Below are 14,699 nucleotides of genomic sequence, written 5' to 3' on the forward strand. Positions count from 1 at the left end.
GTCCATCTAGTAGAATAATTGCACCCTCCAACTTTCATGTTATTATGTCACTGGTAAGATATTTTTCCCACCATCTTGTGTAGAATTACATCTCTGAGGAAAATACATTCTCAAGTGAAGACAAACACACTGAAAATAAATAGGCAGATAGTCTAAAGGTTCTCTAAATCCCATCCTCTCCTGAGAGATAGTGCTTAGCTTATGATCCTTCTCACAGCTCCCACCTCCCTTGTGGCAAGCAGCAATCATAGCTCCACTAAAAAGGGACCCCAGCACTGCTTCACAAGAGAACTCTTGACTTCTTTTTTTTACTTAATGTTGTACCAAGAGGTCATGCAGAATAGCTCGAGGCTGAACAGAGTGCTGCAACTTAACTGTGCAGTTCAAACAAAGTTTTGCCAGAAGGGTCACAGTTCAAACTGTGATGATAGTTCCAAGTACTCCCAAGAGTACTTCCACTGAGAAATGGTATCTGAATAATTATTCTGGCCCTCAAATCAGCTTCCCAGTTGCTTTTCACAGTAGTGTGGAGGTAAATGGTATGTCTGCAGGGCAAAAGGGAGTCCTGTGTGGACATACCATCCTATTTCTGCTGCCACAAATTGTGAAAACTTCATCAGAGACAGCTTGTAAGGATGCAGTAACATAGGTCAAATTAGAAACTGAAAGTTAATTTCTCAAAAGCAGATACCTCTATAGCATCTTTTAATGAACCTGCTAGCAAGAAAAATGCAGCTGACTGCTCAAACCGTTGTTTTCCCAACAAAGCAAAAGCATTTTTTAAAGCAGCTTTACGCCATCGGTCTTCATTGAAGTTGTGGCTGAAAAAGGCAGTCATCTTTTCATCATGCTGGGACCTGCATAAAGAAATGCAATGTATAGAGCTATTTATTATGTACCTTGGCATACTATCGCTTGAACAACATTGCTTGAAATTAAACTCTACTCTTGAATGAATTCTGCTTTGCATTCCTGGTTCAATTAACATTTAATCAAACTTCAAGTTAGCAGAACTCACCTAAACAGACCCCACACCACTGCCTTTTTCTTCATAGCAAGGTAGAAAAGTGCAGCATCTAAGGCATCATTGTTCCTCTGGAATGAAGCTTTTGCAACCTGTAGTGAACAAAGCCTACTATTATTGATGAAAATATAAAAGCTGCTGTTAGCTAAATAACCTGTGTTCTTTGTCACAGAGGATGGCAAGGTAGACTGTGTTATCTCTACAAAGCAGCAAAGTAATTTGTGAGAATGTTTTATTACTACGTAACAGAGCTCTACACTGCAAATGCTTTTAAGAGTCAGAAATACAGCACTACTGCAGATAGCAACCCCTCTCAAGCACAGTGGGACATTAGCAATGTGCAAATAAAAATATTTTCTTTAAAATTGTTACAGTAACTCATACTATTAGGTGAAATTCCTCTGGCGATCCATTACTTAAAGATACTTAAGCTAATAACAGTGTTTCTTGAATGAACACTGTTTGGGTTTTATATAGGACTCTCATGTAATTGGATTTGGAGTACTAGATAATTGTTTTGCTCCTGGATTCTTTGAATAAACTGTAACATTTAAAAATGTATTTTTACATTAGATGGCTAGGAAATTTAGTATAGTAGGCACATCTAACAGCATGGAGCTAGAGTTTGTAACCAGTAAAAAGTACCTTCTCAATGCACCTTCGGAGAGTATTGATATTCCTGACCCACCAACCAATGCCCATCGCTCTCAGCTCAGACCACTGTGGGTCTCCCTTCTGGATAGCAGGAATCATATTGATCAACTCCTCCTCGGCCTCAGAATGGAAAGCCCATGCAAAATGGCAAGTTGACAGGCCTAAACAATAACATAAACCGGTACAATTCAGAAGACTAAGAGTTGCTAATAAGTAAATGGAATATTTCAGGGATGCAAAGTGGGGCCTCCAACCCAAGAGCTGGGTACATCTGAGAGACACTGATTCCCTCAAAAGCAAGTAGAGCTGTTAAAGGAACAGCTGAAGTATCTTTATGCTTGCTAGGGATGTCCTCTACTCTGTACTTCTTTCATAATTTTCCAGTACTCCATTCAAAACTATACAAGATTTATACTGAAGGACAGAAGGAAAAATATTCTATTATCCCAGAAGCAGACCCATTTTGGGCTAGAAACCCTTCTCTCTGCTCTTTAGGTGGTAACTTCTTTGCTTTTTGTGAAATGTTTTTATTTCACAACATTTACTCAGATTAAGCAAAAAAAAAAAAAAAAAACCAGCTGTGATGAAAATAATAGATATTCTTTAAGATAAACCCATGCTTATGTAAGGAAATAATGAATTACCTATATAATCTGTGTTTTATCTGGTTGGGCAATTTATTCATGCCCCAAACTGGATAGGCCAGAATCTTCTATTCTAGAGCTATTTACAGTGCATGTAGGGAAGCCTACATCAAGCCTTTGCAAGATAATGGCCTTAATGAAACTGAAAATATGCAGAGAATAGAAATATGACATTATAAATGAAAGGTAAGCAGATGTTGTGAGGGTTACCTTGGTGGAGCAGCTGGACACGGTACAGGGGAGGCAGGGATGTCAGCAGGCAGGTGTGCAGGCGCATGGCCAGCAGGTACCGGAGGCCACATTCATCCAAGGTATCTCTTCCTGTGCCACAGGAAACACACTTTTAAACATGCAGCTGACTACAGCAGGCATGGAGACAATTTATCATAATATTGTGTGAGCAATGTATGTCAAGGCTGCTGAGAACCTGAACTACAAGTTATTTATTATGTATGAACTACAAGTTCTTGCTTACATCTGTTTTTCTTTCCTGCTGTATCTAACCTGAATAAGTGATGCTAGCTTTCAGCTTTGTCATCCCAAAATACCCAAGGACTAAGTTTACCTTTGCTGAGAAGAATAAGAATGTCAATTCAATAATATGTCAGTTACTAACCTGAGTAATTCTTATCTCTGTTCTCATCTAGTTCAGTGCTTGTCGTGGCCACAGTGTCTGCCAAAGCTACAAGGAACATCTGCTCCAGTCGAGTGAGGCCTGGCAAACTTGAGTGCATCAGGTGGCTTGAAAGGACACTGGCGTGTTCTCGGCCAAAGTAAGTTGGCCCATACTGTGACAGATTAATAACTTTGGATTTACTCTCCCTCTTTTCAGGCTCGAAATCTATAAAGTCTTCGGTTGTAACAGGCTGAACCTGGAACAGATCTGAGTACTGATCCTCTGCTTTTCTCTTTGCATGGTCTTCAGAGCCCTGAGGTATTTTAGAAGTTTCTTCGGCAACGTAGGTGGCATCCTGATCTGCAGCAAGCAGTGCGTACAGCGGCAGTGGGGGAATCGAGTCTATCTCTGTGTAGTCTCGGGTCCCATCTTTCCCAGCAGTAATGGTGTCCTTGGCAGTGCTGCCACTCACACTGATGGTGCGAGAAAGATGGCGTTTAGGACCAGTCCCTTCTCCAGCTTCTGTGTCTTTGACTATTGCAACTTCTCCTGCAATGCATTTAACTAAATGTGACAGAATGGCTTTGGCTCGGCGAACTTTACCCAGGTCCATCAGTTCTAACAGCTGGGTTGGATGATACTGGGGTAGAGTAGGTGAAAGAACATGAGCAGCTTCAAAGAGGCCCCCATCCTGAATTACAGTTGGAGTGCCAAAAACATCATCCACAACACCTGCCCCATCAATTACACTGGTCTTCTTCACCACTGCGCTTGTTTTGAATGGATCTTGTGTTGTTGAGTCTTCAGAAGGAAAAACGTCGCTTTCTCCATTACCAAACTTGACTGCGTGTTTCCACTGAGCATAAACATGCATTTCACAGTCCATGCCCACCACCAGTATTCCATCTCTCACCCAGGATAGAGACACAGGCAGGGAAGGAGTACCATCCACGGATGAAACCAAATCAATGGACCTCAGCAACACCCACTTTGACTTCACACCTTGTTTTATGCTCCCTCCTAGAGGCAGGGTGATGACAGCTACTCCCTCTTTGCTGCTGGTTTGATCTGTTACAATCCCTGAAAGCCTTCCATACATGAAGATATTGGCACCCACTCCAACTGTCAATATATGTGAACCATCTTCTTTTGAAACCCAGTCCAAATGCACCAAATGCTTGATACTGGGCACCAGGTATTTGTCTTTATTCAAAAAAGCATCTGACTTACTGTAAACAAATAAATTACTATCCACGCTGACCCTTGAGTCAAGAACACTTCCAACCTTTACTAAATCATCCAGATGAATTGTCTGTTCCAAAACCCACTCTGATCCTCCAGTAGACTCACATTCAAGAATACAAACATGCATGGAAAATTCTTTGGAAACAAACCCATTATGCTGTATGGGTTGTTTGTATGCTACTGCAAGACGTCCTGTGTAAGAACAGCTAACAGCAACCGGCCTTCCTATTATGCTCACTGTACTGCTGTTGTCTTCCCCTTCATCATTCATTAAAGGCCATTTTCTCCAGTGGTAGGTCTCCTTCTCCTCAGCTCTGCTGTTCAGGTCAGTCTCTACAGTGCATCTCCAGAACCGCACTCTGTTGTCCGAACAGGACGTTACTATCAAATACGGTGCGAGGCAGACAGGGTATATTGATGAGGAACTCAAGTGACCTGAAGTCAGAACAAACATTTGCTTTTAGTAATACACTATAGAATGCCTTTATGATTAAGGCAGATATAACACTGTCTACCTACTGCTAGAGAACTTTACAACGTGGTGTTATTTTTAAAATTTGGATTTGGATAAGGGCAAATAATATCAGAGCTGGTAACAGTCTTGCAGCTTGAACATTACCTATTATCTGCATTTCTGGTCACTATTCAAAGATAAACTGGTACTGAACTAATTCAGAGAATTCAGCTTAGAACAATGAGAGGAATACAAAGACAAACAGAAGAAGGTGTTAGTGCATCAGGTAAAAAACCCACTATATATCAAACACAGGAATGCTGGCAAATGAGCAACTGGGTATAAACTGTTCATTAATAGATTAATACTAAAACTTACATTTCCAACTATTAGAGTGGTAAGTTTCAGGAACAGCGTTCCTGTGGGGACTTGATACATTTACAGAAGAGTAACATGACATGGGTATGATGATTTGAAAGCACCTTTTCAGTCCTTTGTGTTTTCTGTATCAGTAAATCAGAGTCTTACAGGCTGGGGAGATACAATGCTATAAACCAGGAGATAAATCAGTGGACCAACTGTATAGCAAAAATTGTAAAAGTTACCTGCTGAAGGAGTTGCTCTTACTACTTCCACACCAACAGGAAGATCCAGGGGTTGGCTATACACAAGTCTGGAGCTCAGAATGAGTTTACTGGCAGTCTGAAGGTTAGCAATTGATGAAGATCGTGGTATGGGACTTATGCCAGGCGATACATCTGGAGAAGAATCTACAGTCTTCTGTTCAGGTACACTAAGCTTATTATCTGCTGAAGATGCTTCAGTTGATTTTGCTATATTAAAAAATGCCAGCAGTGTTAAAAAATTGTTTATAGGGACAAAGCATTAATATCTGATAATCAAATTTATTTGTTTTTACAAGAGCTCAAGTTGCACACAAAATCATTATACCATGTGTGCATGCTGTGTCAGTTTTATTGCATGCTGTGACTATTCATTTAAGACATCCATAACATTCTGAAATACTGATAGTTTGAAATAAAGAAGCCACTGCTTAAGTACATTACTTATCCCATCAACACATTTTAATACTGTTAGTAGTTTAAAATGCCATCAATATTTGTAAGGAAGTTTACTGCTTCTATTACATTGATATAATATTCTGAAGATTCTTGATTTCTAGGCTTCTGCTGGGCAAAGGTGATACAATTTGTTTTATAATAAACCACCAAAATTTGTTTATCTTAAGTAATATGATAGAAATGTCTAAGAAAATTACAACCACCCACTCACCTAAACAGGCTTGGACAGATTTGAGATGAAGATGCCACATCTGAAGAACAGAACAGCCACTACTATCTTTTTCAATTACAACCAGGTAGAACTTCTCTGAGAAAGGTGGTGGACGATACCCTGTAATTTACACATCATATATAAAATATTTAAACATATATATTGATATAGGGTCATGAAATTTATATTTAAACTAAACAATTTTTCCATAGCAAAAGATGCCCTAAAAACTGACAATAAAATCCCCATTTTCGTCTTTGAAATAAATGGTTAGATTATAAAACAAAATATTGAAACAGTATCATTAGCAGCATGCATTAATTGACATTTTGATTACTCATGACAACAGAAGAATTACAAAATAGATACTGACTTACAGACAATCTGAATATTAATGGCATATATAATTTATTAGATATTTGCCTTTCCATTCAGTTTGAACTTTTTTGCCAGATTATAAAGACTCTTCTACCTGTCTTCCTTTTTTTTTTTTTGAAGTTTTAAGTCTTCTACCAAACCTTCCAGTGATTTTCCATTGTGTTAACTTGAAAGCCAGATATATTGGCATCATTACCTGCACCTACCTATTGATGCAGAAAATGTGCTTCTATTCTGTTCACATTTTATATGCGACATAAACACTTTGAAAAATGTACTTTGTCATACAAGCTGTTTCACTCCAGGCTATTAGAAACTCTTTGTTTAACACCATTTAGCAACAATTTATATGAGCAATACATGACAGCCATTTCACTAAATTTTACAGATTCTCATTTAAAAGTAAATTACCACATGCCAGCCAGATTTTAGTATTCCTGAAAAACATTTTTTGTTACCAATTTAATTCATATTAGTTAGAGTTCATGCTATACCTTGTGATGGCTGGAAAAATATCTCAGTTTCCTTCCCTTCTGCATCCTCCTTATGTGGTTTGTATCCCAAAATGAAGTCTTCTTGGAAGACATGAAGCAATTGTGTGTTTGAGCCACACTGAAACATTGAGCAACTGTTATGCTTCCAGAACAGTACAGCAATATTTAGTATTAATGCAATTAATTATTTCCTCAGTGCAATCTAGCTACCAATGAGGAAGACTTTCTTTTATAAAGTTTAAAGTTATCATCAGAAAAAACAAATATTTTCCTTTCATATTATGAACAGCATGTTCTAGAACTCATCATTTGTATATTGAAATAATTTCCCCAAGGTCTGCCAGGACAGACAAATTCTGTAATAATACTTTTGCTGCAGTTACTGACAGATGAATTAGTATCTGATTTCATTTTTCATTTTCATCTATTCATTTTTATTTCTTTGGTGTTGAATAAATAACAGTGGCAAAAAGTCTCAGACTTTTATCCCACTTCAGTGGAAGGACATGTCTGCAGCGAATTGCTTGGGAAATCTGAAAAAGGGAACAAATTGCAGATTTTCCTTCTCTCAGATATCTTAACATCTGTCTTTTCTGACAGCAATGTATTTCTTCACAGTAACTCCACCTCGCTACAGAGAAGGCTGCTCATGGTGAAATCCTTCCCTGCTGGTAAGGAAAAATATATCCCTAAAATAGTGATGGCAAAGTGATGCTGCAAAACACTTTTTTTTTTTTTCCCAGAGAAACAAGATGGTATTCTTTGTACTCATTTATAAAAATTATAGGAAAATATTTTGTAAATCTGAACCTAAATTTGAAGATTTTATGTTACTGATACATGAAAGACACAGAAATTTATTGACAATATAGAAATACTTATTTATAAATGTCCAAACTCCATAGTTTTCTAATTAAAATTGGTAAAACTCACTGTTTTTGCAAGCTGCTAACAGAAAACAGCATTGGAGCATATATAGTATATATCATCAAAATAAGTGACTAAGAAGAAGGTTCAGTTATCCTACCTGCTCATTGATTGAGAAGTATAGCTGTGTTAATTAATAAATTTATTTTACAATACAAACACAAAAAGCTTGAAGTCATACCTGGCTATCATTCTTACATTCTTACATTTTGGATAGTCAGATCTAATTTTTAGGTTTGGGCTTTTAAAAGTTATTTAAAATTTATTTTTGGGTTTTTTTGTGTTTGAGGGGATTGTAATTATTTCCTTTAAATTATGATACCATGGAAATCATTCTTTAGTAAAGTTGTGTTTTCTTCAATAATATGCTTAGAAAATATAGCTTTACTCTAAAAATGAACTTTGAGCTCTTAGCAGCTAACAAAAAGTTGGCTTAGTAAAATGCTCAAGGTACCTCAATATTCACAAATATTCAAAGCAGTCATTGTCACCCTAGAAAAATGTAATCTCTTTTATGTCATTTCAACAGATTAGGCTAATTAACAAAGAAAGTTATTAAACACCCTTATGTGATACCCTAGAGAGTCAACCATTTATTTACTTTGTTAGTTATTGCATCAAGCTCAATGATACATCCTGGTCGAGCAGTAGATTGTTGGCTCACAATATTAAACACCTCCCCAATAAGTTTCTGAAACAGAGAAAAATGAGTAGAATTAGTATATTTTTCCTTTGGACAGAAGAAAATTGCAGTTGCTTATGATAAACTGATGCTTCGATTTTTTTCTTGTTGGCACAAACTGTAACAGAGTTCTTGCAGTTGTCACTTTGACACTCATGAATAATGTATTTATCAAAGCATGTGCACTGTTGTGAGTCAGTAGCTCTTCATGGGGATGAAACACCAGTTTTTATGGAAGCTAAATATTGCTAATTTAAAGATTTATCCTTGCATAACACCACATAATGTGTCTGTGCAATGAGAAACAATATACCCTTTCACTTCTCTTTCAAGCTTTTGTCACAACATGTAGAAAACACCTTCAGTACAGCTTATATATAAGCTGAAAGCTCTATTGATTTTTGCTGGTATGTTCATAGTCACTGCTCCTAGAACAGATTCTTCAGACTGATCTGAATACTGACAGGCCTTGTCTTGCAAGGTGGTTTATAAAATAACAGAAGAATGGGAAAAAAATTAAAGATGTGTTTCTTTATACAATAACAGTACAAGGTCAGGCTTTACTTTTCCTAAAGTCACAGAAATGAAAGATAAAAAGAATGAAAAAATTAGTTATTGAAAAAAGAAAGCTAATATGACCCTTAGCTGATTCCCTTATATCCCACCATCTCTGCCCTTCCTCATATATAGATGTAACTTAGGTGGATACACCTCAGCCTTGCTCTTCTGTTTTCCTTTTCCCTCTTGCTCTTGACTCCCCTTTTCTGAGAGGACAAACTAAGAAATCCTATTTTTCCTTTTCCCGCCTGCCACAGATTGGAGAAACTTGTATGGGAAATTTTGGTTCAGTGCAGACACTTTTAGTAGTAATAGCTGCATTTTTTCTGCAAATGCTTCAAGAGAGCTGCAAAATGTGCAACTATGCAAGATGTAATGCATAAGATCTATACATGGAATGGCATAAAAATCACACAGAACTAAAGGAAGGCAAACCACTGGAAGGGGGGAAAGGTGAGTTACATTAGTTGTATTTTAACAGTTTCAAACCAAACCATGTAGAACTTACAGATGATTCAGGGTCAGATAATTCATCCAGAAGCTTTCGTGCATCTACAACAGCTTGATAGAGCCTCAGGTTTTTGCCATCTGATGCAACAAAGCAAGCACTAGCAGAGTTGCAATAGGTACCTAATAGGAGATACAAAAAAAATTCATGAAGAAAAAAATGGCAGTCAATGGTACCAAGCAGTCTATTACAATCCTCAGTATGTGAATATGCTTCAAACAGAATTTTCATCAAGCATTGAAGCAAAAAACCTAAGCAAATGTGTGCATTAACACAACATCATTTGAACTTTGAAATAATTCCCTTTCTGTTCATGAATGTACCCAGAACTCCTCAAAAAGGTTCAGCAATCTAAGCTGAACTCATGTATGTTTACAAACACTATTCACACAAGCCCCAGTCTGTAGTACACCTACGGGAAGGCTGCCATTCTTTACTCTGGTGATGTTTGATTTGCTGTCATCTCCAGGGCATTGCTTGGAAGAGCCAACTCCACATTCCCAAGGTTGTCAGGGGAACCTTGGGGAGTGTAAGGGGAAGCTATTCAGCCATAGCTTTCTTCCTTGTTTATTGACCCTAGGCTCTTTACATAAAATTAATCTCTATGAATATTCCCTTCTGCCCTGCAGTTGAAATGCAGACATAAAAGTGGAGGGAAAAATAGATATGTCTAGAGTTCTGAACAAGATATGAAAAATTTAAGAGTGTCTTTTTTTGTTTCTCAACAGTACATACAACAGGCTTTACACTGTGATATCCATTTTCCTCCAAACTACAAGAATGCAGCTCATTATTTGTGTTTAGAACACTTTGTGGGATACAGACAGCCCAGAATGTTACTATGTAAGTAGAGAAAAAGAATTTGTTTTATTTTAAATGAAATATATTATGTATTTATAACTTTGCATTAGTATAAAATTTAATGCTACACCCACAGTACCAATGGCTTTTAGTACTGTATACAAAGATGACAACTACTACAACACATCTTTGTGACAATTAGAAAAGAAGTATCTGTGTGGCTTCATAGAGTAACATTTGTAGAAGTAATTTTCTTAATTGCAATGGAAAGCTCTAAAATTAAAAACAAAAACTGAAGAATTGGCCAAGGGCATCATACATCAGACGTTGTACAGTCTGACCTCTGAAAAAGTGTTCTTTGCAGTTCTGTAAAGTTAATGTAGTTTATTTATTTTTAAATATCCTGGGTTCTAACTGGGCTTTTGTAAGCTTCTGGTGGTCTGAAGAACTTCAGTACTGTTTCAGGACCTCCTAAGCACTTTTAAGCCAGCATTTTAAAGGGATTTGAGCCAATTTAATGCCAGTTTTGGCTGAAAATCTTCCCCTATAGTTCTGATGTCCAGATGGTCCAATTACTAGCTCTGTTCAAGCCAATGTCCCTGCAGCTGCACGTGGCCAGCACCCTCAGCCATCAGCACACTTGCATTTGCAAACCACATCAATGCAGAGAGCACTCAAGGAAGCTGCCTGAAGCACTGGGGAAAGGCAGCATCCTGTTCTCTGTGGGAGCAAGGAGTGCTTACTCACACAAAGGAGTTCCTGAGTGTCAGCTGATCCACAGGGACTGCAGACACACTCAGACCACTGCAAGTGATTTGCAGTAGCTTAAAACAAAGTAAAAATGCTTAATTTGCATAGTAAAAGGAAATTTTTGAAAAGTAAATGTAAATACACTCCAAATAAAACAGTAATTTATTGTAACACATTAATTCTACAACACACAGTGTTAACTTTATATGGAAACATTCCAGGTACACTCACCAAGGCAATAGCTGGGAATGAGTGTTGGAAGCCAGGCTACATTAGAGAAAGCAGAGGTGTGAAGAGAGTTAATTCGAGCCAGCTCAGACACTCCTCCAGTGTAGGATAAAGGTCCTATGGGGTCTACTCGCCACAGAATCAGCTCACTGTAGATTGCATTTGGGTCATGGAATGTACGGGTTGCTGCATTCTTAAGCTGCTGCTTAGAAGAACCTCTCTTATGCTTAATAGGATCCATCATCCTGTTTATCCTGTCGGAGTCCCAGGAGGTGTCTGACTCAGGAGTTAACAGAGCATTGTGATGAGAAGATGTCAGCAGCAATGGTAAAACAGAATGGCAGGCCAGATCATTGAGGTGAAAGCGGTGTCCACAGTACCTGAACTTATGGGATACAGTTAGCACAGTAGTGAAAGCTGATTTATCAGCAAAAGTAACTGCCCACTGGTTTAGAGAGCCGTCTATGTGTTTGGAAATCATCATTACCACAGGAGAAATTATATTCACATTTGCACTGTCCTGGGCAAAGCTTGGTCCTTTATTTGCTAGAGTATTATCTGGAAAGTCCATTGTTTTCTGCTGTGCAGCACTGCTGCTGTCTTTTACAAAGACAGGGCAGGCATACATCATAATATTTTTGCTAAGGGAGCTAGCATCTCCAGATGGAAATGCAACAGGAATCCTAGAAGAAAATGAAACCTAAAAAAAAAAAGGAAAAAGAAAAAAAATCAGAATATATGAACTCAGCTTCAGCCTGAATAAATGTTAGCTATTTTACAGGAAGTACTTAAACAGAATTCCTACTGATATTCAGCTCTAAAGCAAAGGACAATGTTAGCATTAAAAATAAAACCCTTTCAAATATGCCATACCTGAACTTGTCGAAAGATGCCTGGAGTGTGTTCATCTAAATACTTCACATGCCACACTAGAAAGGTCCCATCAACAGGATGGATAGTGAAAAGCATATCTGGATTCCTGTTCCATTCTGTTAGGAGCAAGTCGATTTTCCGGTCCAACAAAACTGTGGGCAGAGGCAGGCGAGGCCCTGCTAGCAGAGATGTTTTGGGGCTTCCCTCTCTTTCTCCATCTTCATGTTCTGAAGAGCCTGTACCAGTCCCTGTCTCTGATTCTCTGTCTATAGACAAATCTGCAACAGAAATATGCCATTTTTTGCAAAGATATCCCTATCAGTTTCCATTCAACACAGAATTTTTTAATCTGCTAGTAGTACTAGCTGGTCAGAACTAACCAGATTACTAACCATGATCTAACTTCATATGTAAGCCTTTTTCTTTTTCTTCTGTTTCTTCTTCCTCTTCAGCTTCAATATCAAAATCTTGTTCTAGTTGTTGTTCCGAAATTTGTCTTAGATGCTGCATGAATACTTCAATAGAGGATGTAAAATGAAATTCTTTATTATTCAGCCAGTGGACAACAAAGCCTCCACTTCCTTCATCTGTATTAAAAGCAGTTCCAGCCAACACTGAAGGAATATCTGTGGACATTTTGAAACAAATAAAAAACCTATGTATTAAACCATATAAAGCTATGTATTAACCACTCATCTTTTTATTCATATATATATATATATATATATACACATATACACATTTCACTTATTTTAGGTATAACATAATTTGTGCCTCAAGATTAAAAAGGTAAAGATCAAGATTTTACATCCAATTGTAATGAAAACAGTAAAGGTATTTTAAGGTCAATACATTTACATGAAAATTTATTCTTATGTGAATGGTAAATTATATTTAGTGGTTCTATCTGCTCAATTTCATATGTTGCAGTGTTGACTTTCATGTATGGATTTTAGGTAAAGAAAGTCATTGCTCCTTAATATTTTCCTTCTTTAAAAATACTCTGCATTATTCTATAAAAATCAGCTGTTTTCCCACCAAGAGACTCTGATAGTCTTTTTCAATCACTACATTCTGCAGGATGCAATTACTCTATTCATCATATACCATGGCCCTTCAAACCCAAGAATCAAACACCAACCAGACCGGAAATTTATGCTTCTTTTGCCTTCTGATCTGCAAAGATGAATTTCATTTGCTCATAAAGATGCTGAAGGTATTCAGAACAATTCAACTTCATTTGTCTTAAAAAACTCTATGCCAAATAACAGACTTCCTACAAGTTCCCTCTATTTAATGAGACAAAGCTCAGCTTCCTTTATTTTTTCCATGTTGTGCAAACACATTATTGCAGTCTAATCAATGCTTGTATTTCACCTGTATTAGGGTTGATGCTTGCTGCTATGTGGAAGTGACCAAGTGCATTTGCTTGATGGGAAATGTGACGCTGAACTTCATGAATGCCCTGCTGATCTGGCAGTACATCTGTGTGGGTAACAAGAACTGAAGATCTCCTTTGTCCTTTTCTCATATTTTTCAAATGATGAATTGTCTGTTGTAGTTATAAAAAATAAATTAATAAATACCAAAAACATTGTCAGATAAAAAGTTACACTTACATAAAGCTTCTTTCTACTAACGAAATGAAGACTAATTTCAAAAGGATTATTTTAAATATATTTCAACACAGATTAGTAACATGATACATCTAATTAGTAATTAGATGTATTATGTACTTCTGATCTACCCAAAAGTAAATCTCTTCTAACAGTCTTCTAAAAGTTCCTTTAATATATACTCAACAACACCACAAAAAATACACAGGATTTTGCACAACATTAATGGACAAAATTAAAACAATCTAAAAGCAGTAATTTTGTAATATAATTTTATAATGAATTGTTTTTGTATGACTGAAAATTTCTGAGCATATAAAGAGCACAAGTGATTTAACAGTCTGAAGTTGCTCCCAAGCTCCCTATTTATTGATGGCCATGATATTTAAGAAGTAAAACCTTCATCTGATTATAATGGTCTACAAATGAGTGGTGAGGTGTTTTTTTGTTTTCTTATCTTTCCTTGGTTTTATATTGATAGTGTAGTGCTGAGGATAACAGACCACCACTTTGTCATCTAGCAGGATCATCTTTATTAAACACACTTGAGTATTTATATGTTTTTTCTGTGCGCAAGAAGGATCAACTACACAGCCAGTGATTAAAGACTGACCAATCAGACAACTAAATGGAAGAACAGATGTTTCTTTCTCTTTTCTCTTGGACACTCTCACACATCCCACACAGTTAATTGAAACATTCTCACACTCACATTTGTAGCTGCAGATGATGTTTGGTATGCCCTTTTTCATGAGAAAAAGGTGCTTGTTAAGGTTGACCAGGAGCAGCTGCTTCTACAGACAGGTTTTCTTTTACTGTAAACTTTATAGACTCACTAAGAATATAAGACTGTCACTGAAACAAAATTATCTAATGAAGTAACTAAAATTTAAGATTTTATTTATTATTTTGTCTTTATAATTGCAGACTTTCAGACCAAATCACAATGAAACC

At 37.0% G+C, this 14,699-nt stretch overlaps 1 protein-coding gene and 1 long non-coding RNA gene across 3 annotated transcripts in view; one reads left to right on the plus strand and one right to left on the minus strand.

The window, feature by feature from the left end:
• The window catches only part of DMXL2 (Dmx like 2), a 47,529-nt gene that overhangs the window by 19,140 nt on the left and 13,690 nt on the right, over positions 1–14,699 (minus strand). For both annotated transcript variants that reach the window (XM_063169704.1, XM_063169703.1), the window contains exons 9-22: positions 13,507–13,681; positions 12,522–12,755; positions 12,130–12,407; positions 11,260–11,956; positions 9,478–9,599; positions 8,331–8,420; positions 6,803–6,920; positions 5,931–6,050; positions 5,243–5,470; positions 2,939–4,618; positions 2,533–2,643; positions 1,670–1,839; positions 1,019–1,116; positions 692–857 (exon numbers count right to left, since the gene is read on the minus strand). In XM_063169704.1, the coding sequence (XP_063025774.1) occupies positions 692–857; positions 1,019–1,116; positions 1,670–1,839; positions 2,533–2,643; positions 2,939–4,618; positions 5,243–5,470; positions 5,931–6,050; positions 6,803–6,920; positions 8,331–8,420; positions 9,478–9,599; positions 11,260–11,956; positions 12,130–12,407; positions 12,522–12,755; positions 13,507–13,681 (4,287 nt within the window). The remainder of the gene's footprint in view (positions 1–691; positions 858–1,018; positions 1,117–1,669; positions 1,840–2,532; positions 2,644–2,938; positions 4,619–5,242; positions 5,471–5,930; positions 6,051–6,802; positions 6,921–8,330; positions 8,421–9,477; positions 9,600–11,259; positions 11,957–12,129; positions 12,408–12,521; positions 12,756–13,506; positions 13,682–14,699) is intronic.
• LOC134425247 (uncharacterized) lies at positions 7,441–10,300 on the plus strand. Its single transcript, XR_010029621.1, has 3 exons — positions 7,441–7,473; positions 9,227–9,422; positions 10,206–10,300. It is a non-coding gene; the product is annotated as an uncharacterized LOC134425247 (long non-coding RNA).

This window comes from Melospiza melodia, chromosome 15 (genome assembly GCF_035770615.1).
Source record: "Melospiza melodia melodia isolate bMelMel2 chromosome 15, bMelMel2.pri, whole genome shotgun sequence".
NCBI classification, from domain to species: Eukaryota; Metazoa; Chordata; class Aves; order Passeriformes; family Passerellidae; genus Melospiza; species Melospiza melodia.